The sequence below is a fragment of the Coregonus clupeaformis genome, chromosome 18 (assembly GCF_020615455.1).
Source record: "Coregonus clupeaformis isolate EN_2021a chromosome 18, ASM2061545v1, whole genome shotgun sequence".
Lineage (NCBI taxonomy): Eukaryota > Metazoa > Chordata > Actinopteri > Salmoniformes > Salmonidae > Coregonus > Coregonus clupeaformis.
In genome coordinates, this window is record NC_059209.1 from 21,670,493 (window position 1) to 21,693,439 (window position 22,947).

A 22,947-nucleotide genomic window follows, 5' to 3' on the forward strand; every position below is an offset into this window, starting at 1 on the left:
GTAGTCTCTATGTGTACAATTCCCAGCAGGAGGATCAAGGTGATTATAAATGTATTTTTATAATCCACAGTTTGAAAGTGAGGGATTAGAGTCAGGACTGAGAGTTAATGAAGTGACACTAGTGGTGATAGATGGAAATACAAGTAAAGAGCTCCAAGCTGTAGGGAAAATAGATGAATCAACAACAATGACATCAACACTTCAGCATAATACAACAACAGTGAGAAGCAATTCAACTCTTTCAACATTGACAGTTATTAAAGCTATAAATGTATCACATTTGATTACAATGGCACCTCAGAAAATCGCTCCAACACCAATTTTAGAAGAAAAGACTGTCATTAGGGTTAGGATGGGTGGTACAGCTCATCTTCCTTGTAGATGTGAGAGACGGAGTGGGGGTGGTGACATTCCTCCCACGTGGAGAGATAATTATGGAGAAGAAGTGTAGTTATCAGGACCAGAAGTAGAAGCTGTGCCACCTAGTCAAAGGAGGTATATTTTGTACAACGATATGAAGTGGAAGAGGGTTATGAGTGATTGCTCACTTATTTTGCGTAATGTTACATGGGAAGATCAGGGAGAATATACTTGTACTTATTTAGAGCCAGCGTTCAAATTTGTTCCGGTTAAGAATTATTGGTTAGAAGGCTATGTAACTCGTAAGGTGACGCTTATGATGGAAGATTCAAAGTCTGTTGAAGTTTCCACAGTCACCAAAGGAGTTCAGGAGCAGTTTATTACAGTAGCCACTCCAACAGTAAATAATACACAGAGGACATCTGTCACTTTGCCACTGGAAATAATTAAGAGTGTTAATACATCAACTAAAGCCACTATTTTAACAGTAACTTTGAAAGAGATGAATGTTACGACGGCGATAACAAATTTCGGAAATGTGACACAGACACCAACAACAACTTTTCTGAAACTAAAGGATGTAGTAAATGTGACTCAGAAGTCTATGATACAGATGGAGATTGGTGTAAATGGTAGTAAGGATAGTGTTGAAATAGGAGAGCAGATGGTAGCAGAGAATTATGTAGATTCATCTGAAATAGTGCAGAATACTATCCCGGAGGTACAGGATGAGTTCTTTAATTTTGATGGAACACCAGAAGATATATCTGATCAATACCGCTCGTTAGGGAAGAGAGAAACTAAATGGAAAGCATATTTGATTCTTCTGTTTTGCAAATTAAAGATGGATGGGCAGGTAGGAATCTATGGTTCCAGCAGTTAACTCATTCTGTAAGATCAGTGAGGAATCTTGAGGGTCCATGTCTGTTGAGAATTCCACACCAGGCACATGGGATTCAATCTTAGAGACGGTGGCTCAACCTCTATCAACTGCGTGTCAATCTTATGCTTTATCATGGCTGTTGATCAGCAACAATCATTAACAGATATAATGATGTCGTTGTCGAAGCATTTGTTTAGGCCTAGGTTTAATTGTTCTTGGTTAAATGAATTACCCTATGTGAATTTGTTAGATCGGAAGGAAAATCAGTTAACAGCGATTCCTGAGGCATTGGAGGTGAAACCCGTGAGGGCTAAAAGCTGTTTTTGTTCAAATAAAACATATGATGGACCGGGTATGTTTATGGGAATATCAGATTGTGATGATTATATGATGACTTTGGGTAAGCATGAACGTAAGGTTAGTAATGAGAAATATAAAGTAACTTTTTATGTTCCATTTAGTAAGAAGAGCAGGACTTTGATGGTGAAAGATCAGCTTTTGCCTGGCAATGTGACTATTGGGAATTTTCGAGATATTTGGTGGGTTTGTGGTGATAAAGCCTATATATTCTTACCCTATGGATGGACATGATGTTGTTACATGTCGACGTTGAAGCTTACATATGAGGTTTTTACCATTCAAAGAGGGGAAGCACCGGACACAGCTCAATCTGATTCTAGGTCTGGAAATAGGGTGAAAAGGGAAATGGCGCAATTTCATAGTCTGGAATCCTACCATTGGAGGATAAGTCTAGGAAAGAAGTGGGGACTTGGACTTTTTCCATGGTATGGTGTAACATTTTTGGCAGATCACATTGATAATATTACCTATACTTTGCAGGGTTTTGCAAATGAAACGATACAAGGGTTTAACCTTCTGTCAAATACTCAAGGAAGTCACAGACTGACGCTGTTAAAACATGACATGGCTCTTGACTATATTTTAGCCAAACAAGGTGGCTTATGTTTGGCTATGAACTTGACGGGGGATGATTGTTATACTTTGATCCCCGAAAGTTCCGATAATATCACTAGTGTTAAAGATGCATTGAAGAATATAAGGGATGCGTTTGGTCGATCTGAAGGAGCTGGATGGTCAGCGAAGGCTTGGTTGCAAGATCAGTTAGGCCCAGCGGGAGCAGTGATAGTTCAGATTTTAGTAGCAGCTCTTGTAGCGCTGTGTGTGATGTTTTGCTTTTGTACTTTGTTATTGACTTTTGCGAAGGCTATGATATTGAGATGGGTTGGAGTTGTGATGCCTGGAGACAACACTCAGATGCCGTTGTTAACTGTTACTGATCTAGATGGAGATAAACAAGTGGGACTGGATGGAGTATTGATGGATAGATATCCATTTTGAATATCCGATCATTTTTCACGTCTTTACATATTATTGTGATATTTAGTATTTTTTTATGAATCAAAGGGGGGAAATGGAATGTGATTCATTTTTATATATCATTTTTATATTATTGTTGAAATTGATGTTTTAATTTGCATGTGTTGTTTTGCAAAAGATACTGGTTGGTGTTTTATTTTCTTCCAGAAGCATATGGGGGAATGTGTAGAGGGGATTCAAATACTCAAACATGGACAATATGAATGGACTGGAGGAAGTGGAACAAGGAAGGTGTGGAAATGTTCAGATTCCATCATCGACGTTGCATTGAAAGTCGACACTGCTGAGGAGATGCAGTGTAGTGGACTACATTCCAGTGTCTGCAATGATATATATATATAGACATATTTGCATGTGTAATACATAATTTGTGTCATATTCTTTCTGTATTAATTTTTGAAGAATTATGTTTTCTGTTGTTGGGTACATGTGGGGACCTCAGATGTTTTTGTTTTTTTCGTGGATGCTTAGGGATATTGGGTCTAGGCAGGGACAGAGAGAATCCACAGGAGGGTCCGATGGGTCGACCAGCCTGAATGTGGACATTTTTGATTGTATTTTGTTTTCTGAGGCTTTCATGTGTATTCAATTGCATCATAGTTTAAAATGCATTGATAAAGATTTATAAATTGATCTGGAGTACTTAGGTGGTCGCCTGGGGCAGAGGGGCCGTGAGAGAATTTTACTATCTTGATTGATTGATGGATATTTGGAAAGAAAGCTGCCAGACAGGTTTTTCGCTCTTACACTTCATAAAAATTTGTTCACACTACATACATTTTGTTTTATTGTTAAAGTTACACAAGATTTGTCATAATCCTATTATTTTTGTTTTCGAGACTTAATTAGTCTCGAAGGGGGGAAATATGTAGTATCTGAACATTCCAGAACTTGGCTCTGCTTACGGAAACATCTGGAAAACATTACTATAGGGGCCCCCTAAAACAGAGGAGAGTCTGCTATGTAGAGGCCAGGGATTGGTCTATTAAAACCACCCATATTATGTTACATAGGATATGAATACCATGTTTTTGAACAAAGGACGGAGAGCATAACATATTAGAGATTGGGTCAGTTGTTCTCCGGACTCCTGCAGGAGTCTGTAAATTGATACTGTAATCTTTGATGTAATAAACCATTCTAATCAAGGACAGTGTCAGCGGATTTCTTGTCATCACAGCATATCAGCATCATTGTCTCGACACCACAGTACCAACAAATCCTCCGAGAGCAACTTCTCCCAACCATCCAAGAACAGTTTGGTGATGACCAATCCCTTTTCCAGCATGATGGAGCACCTTGCCATAAGGCAAAAGTGATAACTAAGTGGCTCGGGGAACAAAACATCGACATTTTGGGTCCATGGCCAGGAAACTCCCCAGACCTTAATCCCATTGAGAACTTGTGGTCGATCCTCAAGAGGCGGGTGGACAAACAAAAACCCACAAATTCTGATAAACTCCAAGCATTGATTATGCAAGACTGGGCTGCCATCAGTCAGGATGTGGCCCAGAAGTTAATTGACAGCATGCCAGGGCGGATTGCAGATGTCTTGAAAAAGAAGGGTCAACACTGCAAATATTGACTCTTTGCATAAACGTAATGTAATTGTCAATAAAAGCCTTTGACACCTATGGAATGCGTGTAATTATACTTCAGTATACCATAGTAACATCTGACAAAAATATCTCATAACACTGAAGCAGCGAACTTTGTGAAGACCAATACTTGTGTCATTCTCAAAACGTTTGACCACGACTGTACATCAGATATTGTACACTACTGAATGGGAGTACAGTATGTCTGAATAAGTGTGTGGAGCTAGTATGGTGAATGATTATTTGGTTGTGGAGGATTTGCCATAGAGATATAGCAGTATGAGGACAGTGTGTGTTGACTATTTACTTGTTTGAATGATGTCCTGTATACATAGACAGCTTTTCCTCTGTGTCTCTCTGTGACATTGATTTGAGTTTATGGCCTCTCTCTCTGCCTCACTACACTGTGCACTGATTAAAAGTCTTCTTTATGAGGGCAGAGTGCTGAGTCCAGAGATTCAATGCTTTGCACACCATGGAGAATCGTACTATCCCTCACTCTTGCCCTTACACACAGCACATGCGCGCGTCCGCACCTACACGCACACACGCACGCATGCGGCACACACACCGACACAGGGAAAGAGTTGACCCTTTATACATTTTCTCATTTAATTTTCGACAAAGGTTTTGTTCAATGTAAAAAGACAATAGAGCTACTTATTAGACACAAAAAAAATGGATTAGCCCAACTGTTTCTTAATTGCGTAAGGGATTTAGAAACTCTCTCGAAACTTCATCTGCACCTTGTCAGACCCCATTGTGATTACTGTAATTGGGTTGGCTCATGTGTATGTGAGAGCACAGGATCTAGAGGCTGGTCACACCTTAATAAACAAGCTAAAGCCGAAGCCTTCATTAGCCCTTTATAAGGTATCATAAGTATTTACATTTTGTTGCGTTACAAAGTGGGATTGAAATAGATTTAATTGTGATATTTTGTCATTGCTCTACACAAATTACTCCATAATGTCAAAGTCAAAAGAACATTTGGCACATTTTTACAAATTAATAAAAATTAAATAACTAAAATATAGTTATTGCATAAGTATTCACCCCCTTTGTTTTGGAAAGCCTAAATTAGTTCAGGTGTAAAACTTGGATTAACAAATCACACAATATGTTACATGGACTCACTCTGTGTGAAATAATAGGGGTTAACACAATTTTATAATGACTACCCCTTCCTCTGGACCACATACATACAACATCTGTAAGGTTCCTCAGTCAAGTATTGAATTTCAAGCACAGATTCAACTGCAATGACCAGGGAGCTGTTTGAAAGCCTCATAAAGAAGGGATGTGATTGGTAGATGTGTAACAATAGCAAATCAGACATTGAATATCTCTTTAAGCATGGTCAAGTTAATAATTATGTTGTGGATGATGTATTAAACCACCCAGACACTTCAAATATGCAGTTGTCCTTCTGAATTGAGCTGCAGGACAGGAAGGAAACCGCTCAGGCATGTCACCATGAGGCCAATAATGATTTTAAAACAGCTACAGAGTTCAATGGCTGTGATGGGATAAAACTGAGGATGGATCAACAATATTGTAGTGACTTGACAATAATGACCTAAATGGGTGAAAATAAAAATAAAAATATACAGAATAGAGATATTCCAAAAAACATGCAACAAGGCACTACAGTAATACTTTTAAAAAGGCAAAGCAAAGGAATACACTTTTTGGCCTCAATGCAAAGCCTTATGCTTACCAAGAAGACAGTTAGTGTTCCTGAGTGGCCAAGTTACAGTTTTGACTTAAATCTGCTTGGAAATCTATGGCAAGACTTGAAAATTGCTGTCTAGCCATGATCTCCAACACCTTGACAGCCTGAATAATTTTGAAAAGAATAATGAGCAAACATTGCACAATCCAGGTGTGCAAAGCTCTTAGGGTGGAATTTTGACCAGAGTTAAGTACGCATAACTGGAAAGTAATTCCCTTTTTATACACCTTTCTCTCTATGCATATTCTGACTTTGAACTTTAGCATGAGAATATCCTGCTATTCACCCGCTATTCGTTTGCGGTGGAGATCGAATAAATGAAGGTGTGGTGGAGGTCTGTCTACATATTCTGATCTTGACTTAATTCCCTAATAATTACACCACCTTTACGCACCAGGAAACCATGAATAAGGTCTAGCGAACCTACTGGTTCCAAGTTGAAAAAGCATCTAGCTTAGTGGGTAAGAGCGTTGTGCCAGTAACCGAAAGGTCGCTGGTTCTAATCCCCGAGCCGACTAGGTGAAAAATCTGTCGATGTGCCCTTAAGCAAGGCACTTAACCCTAATTGCTCCTGTAAGTCGCTCTGGATAAGAGCGTCTGCTAAATGACTAAAATGTAAATGTAAAATGAATCAAACCACCGCTTTCTTTCTTTCGTGCGTAAAGGCATCTACAAGATCAGAGTATTTTTAAATCTACCAATTGGTGCTGAAATGGAGACAAATATGCATACATTTAGATGGCTTTCTTAAATTGATCCCTAATATTCTGAACCCTTCGGAAAGTATTCAGACCCCTATACTTTTTCCATATTTTGTTAAATTACAGCCTTATTCTAAAATGGATTTAAAAAATAAAAATAAAATCTACACACAATACTCCATAAAGACAAAGGGAAAACAGGTTTTTAGAAATGTTTGCAAATGTATTCAAAATAAAAAACAGAAATACCTTATTTACATAAGTATTCAGACCCTTTGCTATGAGACTCGAAATTGAGCTCAGGTGCATCCTGTTTCCATTGATCATCCTTGAGATGTTTCTACAACTTGATTGGAGTCCACCTGTGGTATATTAAATTGATTGGACATGATTTGGAAAGGCACACACCTGTCTATATAAGGTCCCACAGTTGACAGTGCGTGTCAGAACAAAAACCACGCCATGGGGTTGAAGGAATTGTCCGTAGAGCTCCGAAACAGGATTGTGTTGAGGCACAGATCTGGGGAAGGGTACCAAACATTTCTGCAGCATTGAAGGTCCCCAGGAACACAGTGGCCTCCATCATTCTTAAATGGAAGAAGTTTGGAACCACCAAGACTCTTCCTAGAACTGGCCGCCTGGCCAAACTGAGCAATCGGGGGAGAAGAGCCTTGATCAGGGAGGTGACCAAGAACCCGATGGTCACTCTGACAGAGCTCCAGAGTTCCTCTGTGGAGATAGGAGAACCTTCCAGAAGGACAACTATCTCTGCAGCACTCCACCAATCAGGCCTTTATGGTAGAGTGGCCAGAAAGGAGCCACTCCTCAGTAAAAGGAACATGACAGCCTGCTTGGAGTTTGCCAAAAGGCACCTAAAGACTCTCAGATCATGAGAAAGAAGATTCTCTGGTCTGATGAAACCAAGATTGAACTCTTTGGCCTGAATGCCAAGCGTCATGTCTGGAGGAAATTTGGCACCATCCCTACGTGAAGCATGGTGGTGGCAGCGTCATGCTGTGGGGATACTTTTCAGCGGCAGGGACTGGGAGACTAGTCAGGATCGAGGCAAAGATGAACGGAGCGAAGTACAGAGAGATCCTTGATGAAAACCTGCTCCAGAGCACTCTGGACCTCAGACTGGGGCAAAAGTTCACCTTCCAACAGGACAATGACCCTAAGCACACAGCCAAGACAACGCTGGAGTGGCTTCGGGACAAGTCTCTGAATGTCCTTGAGTGGCCCAGCCAGAGCCCGGACTTGAACCCGATCGAACATCTCTGGAGAGACCTGAAAATAGCTGTGCAGCAACGCTCCCCATCTAACCTGACAGAGCTTGAGAGGATCTACAGAGAAGAATGGGAGAAACTCCCCAAATACAGGTGTGCCAAGCTTGTAGCATCATATTCAAGAAGTCTCGAGGCTGTAATTGCTGCCAAAGGTGCTTCAACAAAGTCCTGAGTAAAGGGTCTGAATACTTATGTAAATGTTGTGTTTCAGTTAAAAAATGTTTTTTATAAATAAGCAAACATTTATAAAAAACTGTTTTTGCTTTGTCATTATGGGGTATTGTGTGTAGATTGATGATGGGAAAAAACAATTAAATCAATTTTAGAATAAGGCTGTAACGTTCAAAATGTGGAAAAAGTCAAGGGGTCTGAATACTTTCCGAAGGCACTGTATTGTAGTGAGTCTGTCGACAAAATTCAAACTAAAAGGTACACCGTATTTAAAGGGATGTCTTAAGATAAATGTACTGAAAACCCTATTGAATAAAAACTCCAGGAGAAAATATGTTGGACAGCAAGTGGGAGGGTTGTCAGTGGTTGAAGGAAATGTATTCCGAGTGAGCACGGTAGCCACAACTGCAGAGTGTGTTACGTGACTGAATAAGGTACATTTTAATACCAAATACTGAGAAGTGAGTAGGAAAGGCGTAAATTCCTAAATCTGAATCAGCCCATTAGAAACTTTCACAGCTGTAACTGCTGCCAAAGGTATTTCTAACATGTGTTGACTCAGGGGGGTGAATACTTTTCTAATCAAGGTATATTAGTGTTTTATTTTTCATTTGATATTAGAGTATTTTGTGTAGACTGTTGACAAAAAATGACAAGTAAATCCATTTTAATCCCACTTTGTAACACAATACAAAAGTGAAGAAATCCAAGGGGGGTGAATATTTATGATAGGCACTGTACATACTTCTCAAATCATTTTTAAGCAAATGTCACAGTATAAAGGGTTGTATAAAGCTTATGCCACAGCTTATAAAGCTTATGCATAGATGTAAGGACCTGTTATATCACCCTTACTGTGACATTACAACTGATTTGTGAAGCCAGTTTATATACATAAATTATAGCTCTTTTAAAGTGTAATCTATAGGCTACTGTACGCAAACACTCCAACACACACTCATTGTGCTAACATTCCCTCATTCACACAGAGACACCAGATCTGCTCAGGATGAGGTAAGACATTACACTTTTATTAATGACACCGTATCACAACAGTCTGGTCCGTTCATCGAGAGAAGCAGATCACATTATTATTACACACGTTATGAGAAACTCCAGTCACAGCACTGAGACTAAAGCCTTCAGAGCTGGGTCATATACACACTCCTCTCACTGACCCATCAAGGATGTCACAGTTGGACAATGTAACCGCTGGGAGAGAACGAGAAAGAAAGAGAAGATACATTAGAGAGAGGAGAGGTTTGTAACTATACAGCAGGTCACTTGTTAAGGGTTGTGATTGTCAGTCTTTTGAGGTGTCAATTTTTTAGCAAAGAGATCGATAGCACTGCGATTGGTGCCGCCCATTGCCTAGAGCCTATTGGTAGGCGGAAATGGTTTGAACCTCCAACAGAATGGATTCTGGGTAGGCTCCATAATTAGTCACAGCAACTTGTCCAGGATGTAGAGTAAACTCAGACTGGGTCCATTGTGATGGAAGAGAGCCACATAGAAATGTCTTCCAGTGCAGTTCTCTGATAGATAATTCACCATTGCCATATCCCACTTTAGCCTGTTCATGTAGGCTATTTCCACATAGCGCATTAAGAGTGGTTTGTTAGTTCGATGGACACATTTGTATTCACACAGTGCTCTTTCTCACACTGGCAGTTATTTCACTGCCAACTACACTCACACTGAAGGTCGTTGCACACAATGTTGCTTTGTTTTACACAACATTATTGTGTAACCAATATTGAATACCTGTAAAGCATTTTTCCATTTGCTCTTGCACAGAAAGACATCCATTCTCTTTGTGGAATGGATGGTATTTATTGGACCTAATGTATGTTTCAAGTGGCAGGCAGGAAAATGCAACAAAGACTGTGTGCATGGGCCCAAACAGACACACACAGTCTACGTCTGAAATGACACCCTCTTCCCTATATAGTGCACTACTTTTGACCACAGCCCAATGTGGGCCCAAGTATTGCACTATTTCGGAGGCACACGCATAATCAATTAGATCACTCACTTTAAATTTGAGTCAGGCCTCGATTCAGACCAAATAATTGACTTAGACCTCAGAAACGTCTCATAAAAAATTTATACTTTTTTAATAACATAATAAATAAGAACACAAATATCAATACCATCAAGTACTGAGCATATGACCAAACCAGTAAAATGCAATCAGTTACAGAAACATATGACAATATCATGATACTCAAACAGTCTTGAATGAAGTTATTACATCTGAATAAGTCTGCTTATAGTGTGTCTATGATAATGACAGTGTAAACCACATGTAAGGTACTGTATGTGAGTGTAGGCTTTTGATCTTGAAAGTCTGTAGGTGAGCCTACAGTTGATATTGAATGTGTGTAAGAGAAGGTTTTGTGTGTGGTGCCCGTGTGTGTGTGTGTGTGTGTGTGTGTGTGTGTGTGTGTGTGTGTGTGTGAGGTTGAGGAACCCACCATAGGAATGCGAGGTGTGTGAAGTAAACAGCTGTGGATTCTAAAACCGACAAGACCGCACGATGATGGATGTTATCTCTCTATTTCCCTGCAGACATTCAGGCCTCCTCCCTCCCTCTCTCGCTCTCCACTCCTCTCCATCTCGCTGTCTCTCTCTCCTCTTCTCCACTTCCTCATCTCCTTTCCCTCTCTCCCATAAAACAATACGTCTTAAATGTCTGAGGGGAGACTGTGCTAATGTCCAACATTAGCTCCTTAATGAAATATACATTACACCATTACTGACGAGGGCTGGGGCTGCGTCGCTAAAGCACTGTGGGGCTAAAATAATAAAACATGCAAAATTCAATTTCCTTCAGAAGCCTTTTGAGTGTGTGTGTGTGTAGTAGGGGGTGGGGGATGTGTGTGTGTGAGTGCCATGATCCTACCACAGTTGACCCAACCACGCCTAAACGGAGATCCTCATCACTGACCATGAAAGGGCCATCTGACACAGACCCCGCCCATACTCTCTTTCTCAGTATTGTCAGAGAATGTTGGACACATAAATCGATAAATGACATGACATCAGCACTTGACATGGGAATTGAAACATCTTCATCCCCCAAAATGTATCAAATACCCTCTTTTGTGTACATAGTCACAGACAAAGACTACAGACAGACTGAGCTGAAGAACACCCATTGGGGAACAGCCCCAAATCTCCCTTTTAAGTTTACTTTCATCATTGCTTCAGTTAGACAGTAGCATTTAATTTGTTGCTGCTCGTCAGCATGAGGGGAAATACTATATCTTGTTATGTCATGTCTTGTTGACATGAGGGGAAAATAATAGTCTGGTTGCTTCCATGTCTCCTTACATGGCGCAATGCATCGCAACTCTTTGCAGGACATTGCAGGGTCCGATGTCTGGTAGATGTATGTCCTCTATGTACAGAGAAGAATCCGCCTATCTGCAGTGGAGGCACCTCTTCTGGACCTAAGGGGTTTTATTTACAGAAGGAAGGAGTTTCCAGAAACCAGTTGGACCAAACGGCACTGCCTGCTCGTATAGAGCCCTCAGCCATTTACTGTGGAATATTTAGCCCCAGTTAAAAAGCCTTTGTAGCGATGGGAGAAGCCTTCCCACTGCAAACCATTCTTAACGTCTCTTGAGCAGGAAGATGGTGGGTAAAGAGATGCATGAAAGAGTAGAAGTAGGTGGAAAGTAAGAGAGAGAGAGAAAGAGGAGGGCACAAGGGAACAGTTGGGGAATCTTCTGATTGCCTTAAAGAGTTTGATCGTAGCTTTAAACACACACTCAAGGACAGGTGCATCAATAGACACACACGTACAGGCACACACTCATTCCCTCTTGTATTGTACAGCCACGTGCATGTTCGCACGCACGCACACACACGCACACACGCCACAACACACACGCACACACGCCACAACACACACGCACACGCACGCCCGCTCAGCCCAGGATGTCCAGGTAGACAGGAGAAGCTTTGGCTAGGTTGAGCAGTAGGCTGTGGATCTCCTTGATGTGGTGTCTCATGTGAGGCTCTCTCTGCCAGCACCCCAGCATCAGGTCGTACACCTCTTTGGGACAGGTGCGAGGCCGCTGCAGGACACGCCCCTGTGTAATACACTCAATCACCTGTGGGTGGTGGGGGGGGCACAGGGGCAGATACATGGGGTCAGTGTCAGAATCACTTCAATTAGACCACAAGTAGACATACAAGCTCCATCTTGCCAGCTGATAGGCCAGATTTAATTGTCTTTACATTTCTTACTCTCCAATACTCTCAGACCTACACATATAGGCTTAGGCTAAAGCTTTACCAAAGGAATGGATGTGAGGGTTTAGAATAATATTACAGTTAGGGAGTTAGGTTGGAGGTAGCCTGGTAGTCTGTTCTGCTTTTTGCCACCTCCTCATGGAACTGTTATAAGGAGGTGGCAAGAGAGCAGAAACAGACTGGCACCCAGGCTAGGATGGAGGTAGAGTATGGTCAGAGGGTTAGAGTTAAGGTTAGGTGAGAGGTGAGACTGACCTCGTTGTTGGAGAGCTGATACCAGGGCTGTTTGCCGTAGGTGAAGATCTCCCAGAGGACCACGCCCAAACTCCACACATCACTCTCTGTGGTGAACTTCCTGTACATGATGCTCTCTGGAGGCATCCAGCGGATGGGCAGCATGGTGTGACCGCCCACCTACACCAACACACACACACACACACACATACACACACAGTCAGCCTGGACACTGTTCTGCTGTACACACATTTTATTTTAACGGTACAGAAATTTGAATTTATTTGCTGTGAAACAACTTGTTAAAATGGTCATTTAACATTAATGACCTGCAAATTACTTGTTTATTTCTTTGGAATTCATTAAATCAAGTGCAACTAGGCATCATTTGGTACCAAGTCACCAGTTGTGTTGAATTCTTTAAAGTACACTGAACAAAAATATAAACGCAACATGTAAAGTGTTGGTCCCATGATTCATGAGCTGAAATAAAATATCCCAGAAATGTTCCATTCGCACAAAAAGCTTATTTCTCTCAAATTGTGGGCACAAATTTGTTTACATCCCTGTTAGTGGGGTTATGGTATGGGCAGGCATAAGCTACGGACAACGAACACAATTGCATTTTATCGATGGCAATTGGAATGCACAGAGATACCGTGATGAGATCCTGAGGCCCATTGTCGTGCCATTCATCTGCCGCCATCACCTTATGTTTCAGTATGATAATGCACGGCCCCATGTCGCAAGGATCTGTACACAATTCCTGGAAGCTAAAATTTGTCCCAGTTCTTTCATGGCCTGCATACTCACCAGACATGTCACCCATTGAGCATGTTTGGGATGCTCTGGATCTATGTGTACGACAGCGTGTTCCAGTTCCCGCCAATTTCCAGCAACTTTGCACAGCCATTGAAGAGGAGTGGGACAACGTCCCACAGCACACAATCAACAGCCTTATAAATTCTATGCGAAGGAGATGTGTCACGCTGCATGAGGCAAATGGTGGTCACACTGACTGGTTTAAAATGATTATCCGTAATCATGGTAGCAAGTCTACATGAAAATGGTAAAAAGCAACAAAACCTGAAGTTTCGGAATGGCCTAGTCAAAGTCGAAATGAGCAGTTCATGCTTGAAAACCCACAAATATCGCTGAGTTAAAGCAGTTCTGCATGCAAGAGTGGGACAACATTCCTCCCCAGTGACGTGGGAGACTGATCAACAACTACAGGAAATGTTTGGTTGGAGTCATTGCAGCTATAGGTGGCACAACTAGTTATTAAGTGTAAGGGCGCAATTACTTTTTCACACAGGGGCATTGGGTGTTGCATAACTTTGTTTATGAAATAAATGAATTAAGTATGTCATTGTTGTGTTATTTGTTCACTCAGGTTCCCTTTTATCTAATATTAGGTTTTGTTTGAAGATTTGATAACATTCAGTATCAAAAATATGCAAAAGTAGAGAAAATTAGAAAGGGGGCAAATACTTTTTCACAGCACTGTATAAGTGAATTTGTCCCAATACTTTTAAAATGGGGGGATTATGCACAAACATTTCTAAACGGTTCCTTCAAATTAAAGCTGACAGTGCAATTTAACCTCATAGTCATTGTCTCATTTAAAATCCAAAGTGCTGGAGCACAGAGCCAAAGCAACAACAAAATTGTCAATGTCCCAATACTTTTGGAGCTCACTGTATATACTGTAGTTCTACACACAATACCCCATAATGACAAAGCAAAAATAGGTTTTTAGAAATGTTTACAAATGTATAAAAAAAAAAACGGAAATATCACATTTACATAATTATTCAGACCCTTTACCCAGTACTTTGTTGAAGCACCTTTAGCAGCGATTACAGCCTTGAGTCTTCTTGGGTATGACGCTACAAGCTTGGCACACCTGTATTTGGGGAGTTACTCCCATTCTTCTCTGCAGATCCTCTCAAGCTCTGTCAGGTTGGATGGGGAGCATCGCTGCACAGCTATTTTCAGGTCTCTCCAGGATTGTTTGATCGGGTTCAAGTCCGGGCTCTGGCTGGGCCACTCAAGGATATTCAGAGACTTGTCCCAAAGCCACTCCTGCGTTGTCTTGGCTGTGTGCTTAGGGTTGTTGTCCTGTTGGAAGGTGAACCTTCGCCCCAGTCTGAGGTCCTGAGCACTCTGGAGCAGGTTTTCATTAAGGATCTCTCTGTACTTTGCTCTGTTCATCTTTCCCTCGATCCTGACTAGTCTCCCAGTCCCAAAGAGTTCAATATTGGTTTCATCAGACCAGAGAATCTTGTTTCTCATGGTCTGAGTCCTTTAGGTGCCTTTTGGCAAACTCCAAGCGGGCTGCCATGTGCCTTTTACTGAGGAGTGGCTTCTGCACCATCGAGAGCATCCTGACTGGTTGCATCACTGCCTGGTATGGCAACTGCTCGACCTCCGACCGCAAGGCACTACAGAGGTAGTGTGTACGGCCCAGTACATCACTGAGGCCAAGCTTCCTGCCATCCAGGACCTCTATACCAGACTACTGAACATTTAATAAAATGGCTACCCAGACTATTTGCATTTTACTGCTGCTCTTTAATTATTTGTAAATTTTTTTAATCAATTGATTTGATTTGATTTGTCTGGCCACTCTACCATAAAGGCCTGATTGGTGGAGTGCTGCAGAGATGGTTGTCCTTCGGGAAGGTTCTCCCATCTCCACAGAGGAACTCTGGAGTTTATCAGAGTGACCATCGGGTTCTTGGTCCCCTCCCTGACCAAGGCCATTCTCCCCCGATTGCTCAGTTTGTCCGGGCAGACAGTTCTAGGAAGAGTCTTGGTGGTTACAAACTTCTTCCATTTAAGAATGATGGAGGCCACTGTGTTCTTGGGGACCTTCAATGCTGGTACCCTTTCCCAGATCTGTGCCTCGACACAATGCTGTCTCGGAGCTCTACGGACAATTCCTTCGACCTCATGGCTTGGTTTTTGCTCTGACATACACTGTCAACTGTGGGACCTTATGTAGACAGGTGTGTGCCTTTCCAAATCATGTCCAATCAGTTGAATTTACCACAGGTGGACTCCAATCAAGTTGTGGAAACATCTCAGGGATGGTCAATGGAAACAGGATGCACCAGAGCTCAATTACGAGTCTCATAGCAAAGGGTCTGAATAAGGTATTTCTGTTTTTTATACTTAATACATTTGCAAACATTTCTAAAAACCTGTTTTCGCTTTGTCATTATGGGGTATTGTGTGTAGATTGATGAGGAAAACATTTAATTTCATCCATTTTTGGATGAACATAACAAAATGTTGAAAAAGTGAAGGGATCTGAATACTTTCTGAATGCACTGTATGTCCATGGATTCATGGTCAAGAACAGTGTGGGGTTGAAGGCGAAGCCAACATCCAGTGAGTGTACTGTGTCGCATTTATTTATTGTTGTTTGTTTAACACATTCTAAAACGTGGAGTAGTTTGAAATATTAATGCTGCGCTCCTGATTTTAGTGACTGCAACTTTTTTTTACAGTTTCCTAACAGCAGTGTGTGTGTGCGTTTCCAACAGGGGTTGGAACAGGTTCTGAAAACTGGAAAATATTTTTACAAAAAAATGAGGAACAGAATCAGAACCGTGAACGAAAGTGAGCTATACTGTTCTGGCATGGGAACCGGTTAATAATGTTATTTTACATTCCTGTCATTTTTTTCCAGTCCCACAAAAAAAACGTACACAAAGCGCCTATGCAAAGCCCTCAGTCTGTCACTCAGAAACTTAATCCAGTGTCTGCCTGCCAGCTAAAAATCTTTGCCAGTGTGTGTCCGTGTGTAGGCTACGTGTCCCTCCCCCTCTGAAGCATAGCCTACTGATGTTACAAGCATGATTCAGAAATTAGGGAAAGAGATTTTTAATTAGAGAAAAATTGATTAACTTTTTCAATTCTAGTGAAGGATACTATAGTTATCATGTTTCACAAAAATGTATTAACTACAAAAAGGTAAGACACACAATCTTGTTAGCTAGCCAGCTAGCTAGCTAGCTCTGGTCCAACGTTAAGCCAACTTTCTGAAGTTCAAAGACATTCAAAGTTTCTTTATAGAAGCCACTCCTCTGTAGGTATAATTCTGTGGGCTTAATTAAGATAATGCATGTCATGACAACAAGATGCCCAGTGCTTCAAGCCAATCCTACTCCTACACCCTCTTTCGCTCTCTCCACACCCGCAAAATTTCAGTCAGATCTCTCACCCTACACTTGTCTGTCCAATGCATATACAGTGGGGAAAAAAAGTATTTAGTCAGCCACCAATTGTGCAAGTTCTCCCACTTAAAAAGATGAGAGAGGCCTGTAATTTTCATCATAGGTACACGTCAACTATGACAGACAAATTGAGAAAAAAAAATCCAGAAAATCACATTGTAGGATTTTTTATGAATTTATTTGCAAATTATGGTGGAAAATAAGTATTTGGTCACCTACAAACAAGCAAGATTTCTGGCTCTCACAGACCTGTAACTTCTTCTTTAAGAGGCTCCTCTGTCCTCCACTCGTTACCTGTATTAATGGCACCTGTTTGAACTTGTTATCAGTATAAAAGACACCTGTCCACAACCTCAAACAGTCACACTCCAAACTCCACTATGGCCAAGACCAAAGAGCTGTCAAAGGACACCAGAAACAAAATTGTAGACCTGCACCAGGCTGGGAAGACTGAATCTGCAATAGGTAAGCAGCTTGGTTTGAAGAAATCAACTGTGGGAGCAATTATTAGGAAATGGAAGACATACAAGACCACTGATAATCTCCCTCGATCTGGGGCTCCACGCAAGATCTCACCCCCGTGGGGTCAAAATGATCACAAGAACGGTGAGCAAAAATCCCAGAACCACACGGGGGGACCTAGTGAATGACCTGCAGAGAGCTGGGACCAAAGTAACAAAGCCTACCATCAGTAACACACTACGCCGCCAGGGACTCAAATCCTGAGTGTCCCCCCTGCTTAAGCCAGTACATGTCCAGGCCCGTCTGAAGTTTGCTAGAGTGCATTTGGATGATCCAGAAGAGGATTGGGAGAATGTCATATGGTCAGATGAAACCAAACTATAACTTTTTGGTAAAAACTCAACTCGTCGTGTTTGGAGGACAAAGAATGCTGAGTTGCATCCAAAGAACACCATACCTACTGTGAAGCATGGGGGTGGAAACATCATGCTTTGGGGCTGTTTTTCTGCAAAGGGACCAGGACGACTGATCCGTGTAAAGGAAAGAATGAATGGGGCCATGTATCGTGAGATTTTTAGTGAAAACCTCCTTCTATCAGCAAGGGCATTGAAGATGAAACATGGCTGGGTCTTTCAGCATGACAATGATCCCAAACACACCGCCCGGGCAACGAAGGAGTGGCTTCGTAAGAAGCATTTCAAGGTCCTGGAGTGGCCTAGCCAGTCTCCAGATCTCAACCCCATAGAAAATCTTTGGAGGGAGTTGAAAGTCTGTGTTGCCCAGCTAAAGCCCCAAAACATCACTGCTCTAGAGGAGATCTGCATGGAGGAATGGGCCAAAATACCAGCAACAGCGTGTGAAAACCTTGTGAAGACTTACAGAAAATGTTTGACCTGTGTCATTGCCAACAAAGGGTATATAACAAAGTATTGAGAAACTTTTGTTATTGACCAAATACTTATTTTCCACCATAATTTGCAAATAAATTCATAAAAAATCCTACAATGTGATTTTCTGGATTTTTTTTCCTCATTTTGTCTGTCATAGTTGACGTGTACCTATGATGAAAATTACAGGCCTCTCTCATCTTTTTAAGTGGGAGAACATGCACAATTGGTGGCTGACTAAATACTTTTTTCCCCCACTGTAAATAGCTTGCCTGCTCCATAGCAAGCTGCTCTATCCGCACTTATTGGTGAAGTAATTTAATGTTGGTCTAAAGGTTTAAAAAGGAACAGGTTAAGACATTTATTTTGCTGGTCAGAACAGTGGAACGGAATTTTGGTTCCAACCCGTTGTGTGTACATGTGCATAAGTGAGTGTGTGTGTGCTTGTTTGTGTTAATATCTGTGTGAGCGTTTGAGTGTTTCTTTGTGAAGAAGCCCCTGATTAATTGTTGTTAACATCCTGGGTTCATCAAATATTAAGAAAAGCAGTCTCTCTCTCTCTCTCTCTCTCTCTCTCTCTCTCTCTCTCTCTCTCTCTCTCTCTCTCTCTCTCTCTCTCTCTCTCTCTCTCTCTCTCTCTCTCTCTCTCTCTCTCTCTCTCTCTCTCTCTCTCTCTCTCTCTCTCTCTCTCTCTCTCTCTCTCTCTCTCTCTCTCTCTCTCTCTCTCTCCTGCTTGTCTGAGCCAGACAACCTCAAAGAAGAAGAAAAAATGACGAATTGTGAGTTTAGTGGAGTGACCTCAGAGGCCGTGGTATCCATGGCAACCAGGCGGGTTTGAAAGAGCGCTTTTGGGATGCTTTAGGCCGGCTGCGTGGGAGGGGCTTCAGTAGGAGGCCCCTCCCCCTCCTTTTTCCAGTAGACTGAATTGAGTTGCCCTGTGTTTCTATGGAGATCGTCATTCCAATGGGAATCACTGTGTTTCTTATACCCAGGAGTGGGTATAACGAGCCTTGTCTGTCAGTCTGTAATTAAAAAGCATACAGATTTGTGTAGTCATATGGATTAAAGAGAAATGATAAAAGAGGCTGCTCTTTAAGTACAATTCGGTAACTTTTTTTCTGAGTGTGTTCGTGCGTCTGAATTGCACTAGTGAATAGGGTGCCATTTCAGATGCAACCACTGTCAGGCATAATCTCTAGACAGGAAGCAACTTGTGCTGGTCCACCTTCTGATCCCTCCTATGACATCATTGGGGAGGGAGCAGCTCTCAGTCTATTTCTCAGCATCTCTCTTTCTATCATTGGCTCCTTTCTCTTTTCTAATTACTTTCTCTCCACACTCGGTCCCTTCTCTCAACCTCTTCACTCTAAAGCCCCTCTTCTCTTTTCTCCTGTACCCCTCCTCTCTTGCATCTTTATTTGTGTTGATTTCTTTGACTCACTCTTCATTTCGCCTCCCCCTCTCTCTCCCCATCTCTCTCTCTCTCTCTCTCTCTTTCCCTCTTTTTCTGTCTCTCTCTCGTTCTCTGTAGTATTGGAGCTGCATACTAATAGAGTTCTTTAATTACTTTTTGGATAGGGACTGTCTGATATAACTTAAGCTATGTGCTGCCTTTGCCCATTGCTATGGTGACACTCCAGTGGTTAATTGTACTGAGAGGAGTGTGTTTCTGAGGGGTGTGTGCAGGGGGATAGTAGTTGTATGTCGTCATACACTAACTAATAGATAGTGAAAGCAAAGAGACAGAGTAACACAGCACAAGCCAAGGTCAGCTCCTACAATATATCTCAGTGGCATGTTCTGGCACTTCATAGAGAGGTGACCAGACAGAGACAGACATAGAGAGAGAGAGACGGGGTGAGAGAGATAGAGGAATGAAGAGAGGGATTAAGAGAGATCCAAAGACAGAGACAGGGAGACACTATTAGAGCCAAGGGTGGGTGTTGTTTAGGGCCCTTTTAGGATCCTGTCAATCATGTTAATCCATAGCAGAGCACAGACAGACAGAGCTCTCAGCTGTCCATCCGTCTGTCTGTCGGGGATATGTTACATACATTTGTGTACATCCATTTAGTATTATGTGTTACGTTACAAATTAAATAATGGTCTGGTTACTTAACATAGAAACAAAAGTAGATAGGTTGGTCAGGGAGGATGGGTGGCCGTATAATGCGTCCGTCCAGCGTGTTTGAGTCGTGTTGGGGACAACTGTAGCATTTTAGCTAACTCTTCCCTTAACCCTTTCCTAACTTAAACTTAATTCTCCTAACCTGCTACGTAATTTCTCCTAACCAGCTATGTAATTCCTCCTAACCTGCTACGAAATTCCTCCTAACCTGCTACGTAATTTCTCCTAACCTGCTACGTAATTCCTCTTAACCTGCTACGTTAATTCTCCTAACTTGCTGCGTTAGTATCCTAACCTGCAGTGTTAGCCGCTAACGTTAGCCATAAATGCTTACATGCAACAAGCAGCCTGGCCTCAGGGCAAGACGTATAATACTATATATCCTCCAAGATGTATGATAAATTACATCATCCGATTCATATGATATTGTATGGCCGGGTAAGACACATGATACTATATGTCCTCTAATTCGTATTCCATTGGTAATGTAAAATATCCTACTAAAGCAAATCAAATTTACATTCCAATTCCTACGAATTGACCTGAGGCCGGGTTGAATAGTAACCACTGTACTACTGATATCTATACACTGACATCTATGAATAAGGCCTCTACAGTGTTGCTCAACCTCCCCATTGGGCACAGTCCATACAGGATGTTGCTGCTGACTGACCGATCCATCAGTTAGTTAGATACTTGATTAGTTAGTTCACTGCAAGCAAGAAAACCTACATCCAGAGGCTGCTTTTCTGGTTGCCGGCGATTTTAATTTTGCATCACTAAGACACGTGATGCCCAACTTCCAACAACATGTCTCCTTCGCCACTAGGGGCAGTAAAGTCCTAGACCACTGTTATTCTACCCATAAGCAAGCATACAAGACCCTCCCTCGTCCGCCATTCGGCAAATCCGATCATGACTCCGTACTCCTGCTTCCTGTTTACAAGCAGAAACTCAAACAGGAAGTACCCGTGACTTGAGAAATGGTCACCAGAATCAGAGATTATGCTACAGGACTGCTTTGCTAGCACTGATTGTAATATGTTTCGAGACTCCGCCGATAACATTTACAAGCTAACCGCCTCCGTCACCGGCTTCAGTAGAAAATGCATCGGCGACATTGTCCCCACGGTGAGGGCTCGCTGCTTCCCCAATCAAAAGCCCTGGATTAACATTGAGGTTGGTGCTAAACTAAAGGACAGGGTTACCGCACACAAAGCTATCGTAGACAACCCTGATGCTACGGTTGAGGACAGGAATACGTACAAGAAGATCCGCTATGACCTCCGCAGTCATCAACCGAGCAAAAGGACAATATAGGAATAAGGTGGACTCTTATTACACAGGCTCTGCCGCCCGCCACATGTGATAGTGTGTAGTCCCCTGTAGCTCAGTTGGTAGAGCATGGCGCTTGCAACGCCAGGGTTGTGGGTTCGTTTCCCACGGGGGTATGCACTCACTAACTGTAAGTCGCTCTGGATAAGAGCATCTGCTAAATGACTAAAATGTAATGTAAATGTAGGGGCTACAGTCCATTACGGATTACCAAGAAAGACCCAACCGTGATCTGCCCAATGATGCCTCTCTACCAGACGAACTCAATGCATTTTATGCAAGATTTGACAACAATAACATTGGGCCGGGTGTGAGGGCCGTCACCGACCCAGAGGATTGGGTGATCTCCCTCTCAGAGGCCGACGTGAGAAAGGTCTTTCAATAGGTCAACACCCGCAAGGCCTGATGGGATTCCAGGGCACGTTCTCAGAGCATGCGCAGAACAGCTGGCAGGCATATTCAAGGTAATTTTCAACCTCTCCTTACAGACTAGGGTCTGTAATCCCCGCTTGTTTTAAGATGACCACCATCATTCCTGTCCCCAATAACTCTAAGGCTTTATCCCACAATGCCTACTGCCCTGTAGAACTCACTTTTGTAATCATGAAGTGCGTTGAGAGGCTGGTTATGGCACACATTAACTCCACCATCCCAGACACCAATAGACACACTCCAATTTGCATACCGCCCCAACAGATCCATAGATGACGCAATCTCAATTGCTCTCCACACTGCCATCACCCACCTAGATAAGAGGAATACCTATGTGAGAATGCTGTTCATTGACTACCGCTCAGTGTTCAACATCATTGTCACCTTCAAGCTTGTCACCAAGCTTCGGACTCTGGGTCTGAACACCTCCCTCTGCAACTGGATCCTGGACTTCCTGACAGGCTGATCCCAGGTGGTGAGGGTAGGCAACATCACCTCCGCCACACTGACCCGCAACACAGGAGCCCCACAGGGGTGTGTTCTTAGTCCCCTCCTGTACTCCCTGTTCACCCATGATTGCGTGCCACGCATGACTCCAACACCATCATCAAGTTTGCTGACGACACGACGGTGGTAGGCCTGATCACCGGCGACGATGAATCAACCTACAGGGAGGAAGTCAGTGACCTGGCAGTGTGGTGCCAGAGCAACAACCTCTCCCTCAATGTCAGTAAGACCAAGGAGTTGATCGTGGACTACAGGAAACGGGGCGGGCGAGCACGCCCCCATCCACATCAACAGGGCTGCAGTGGAGCAGGTCGAGAGCTTCA

At 42.4% G+C, this 22,947-nt stretch overlaps 1 protein-coding gene across 2 annotated transcripts in view; it reads right to left on the reverse strand.

Annotated features, from left to right (window-relative positions):
* Positions 1 to 9,142: 9,142 nt before the first annotated feature.
* The window catches only part of LOC121550303 (BDNF/NT-3 growth factors receptor), an 83,723-nt gene continuing 69,918 nt past the window's right edge, over positions 9,143 to 22,947 (reverse strand). For both annotated transcript variants that reach the window (XM_041862517.2, XM_041862515.2), the window contains exons 17-18: positions 12,651 to 12,809; positions 9,143 to 12,253 (exon numbers count right to left, since the gene is read on the reverse strand). In XM_041862517.2, the coding sequence (XP_041718451.1) occupies positions 12,068 to 12,253; positions 12,651 to 12,809 (345 nt within the window). In that variant the 3' untranslated portion in view covers positions 9,143 to 12,067. The remainder of the gene's footprint in view (positions 12,254 to 12,650; positions 12,810 to 22,947) is intronic.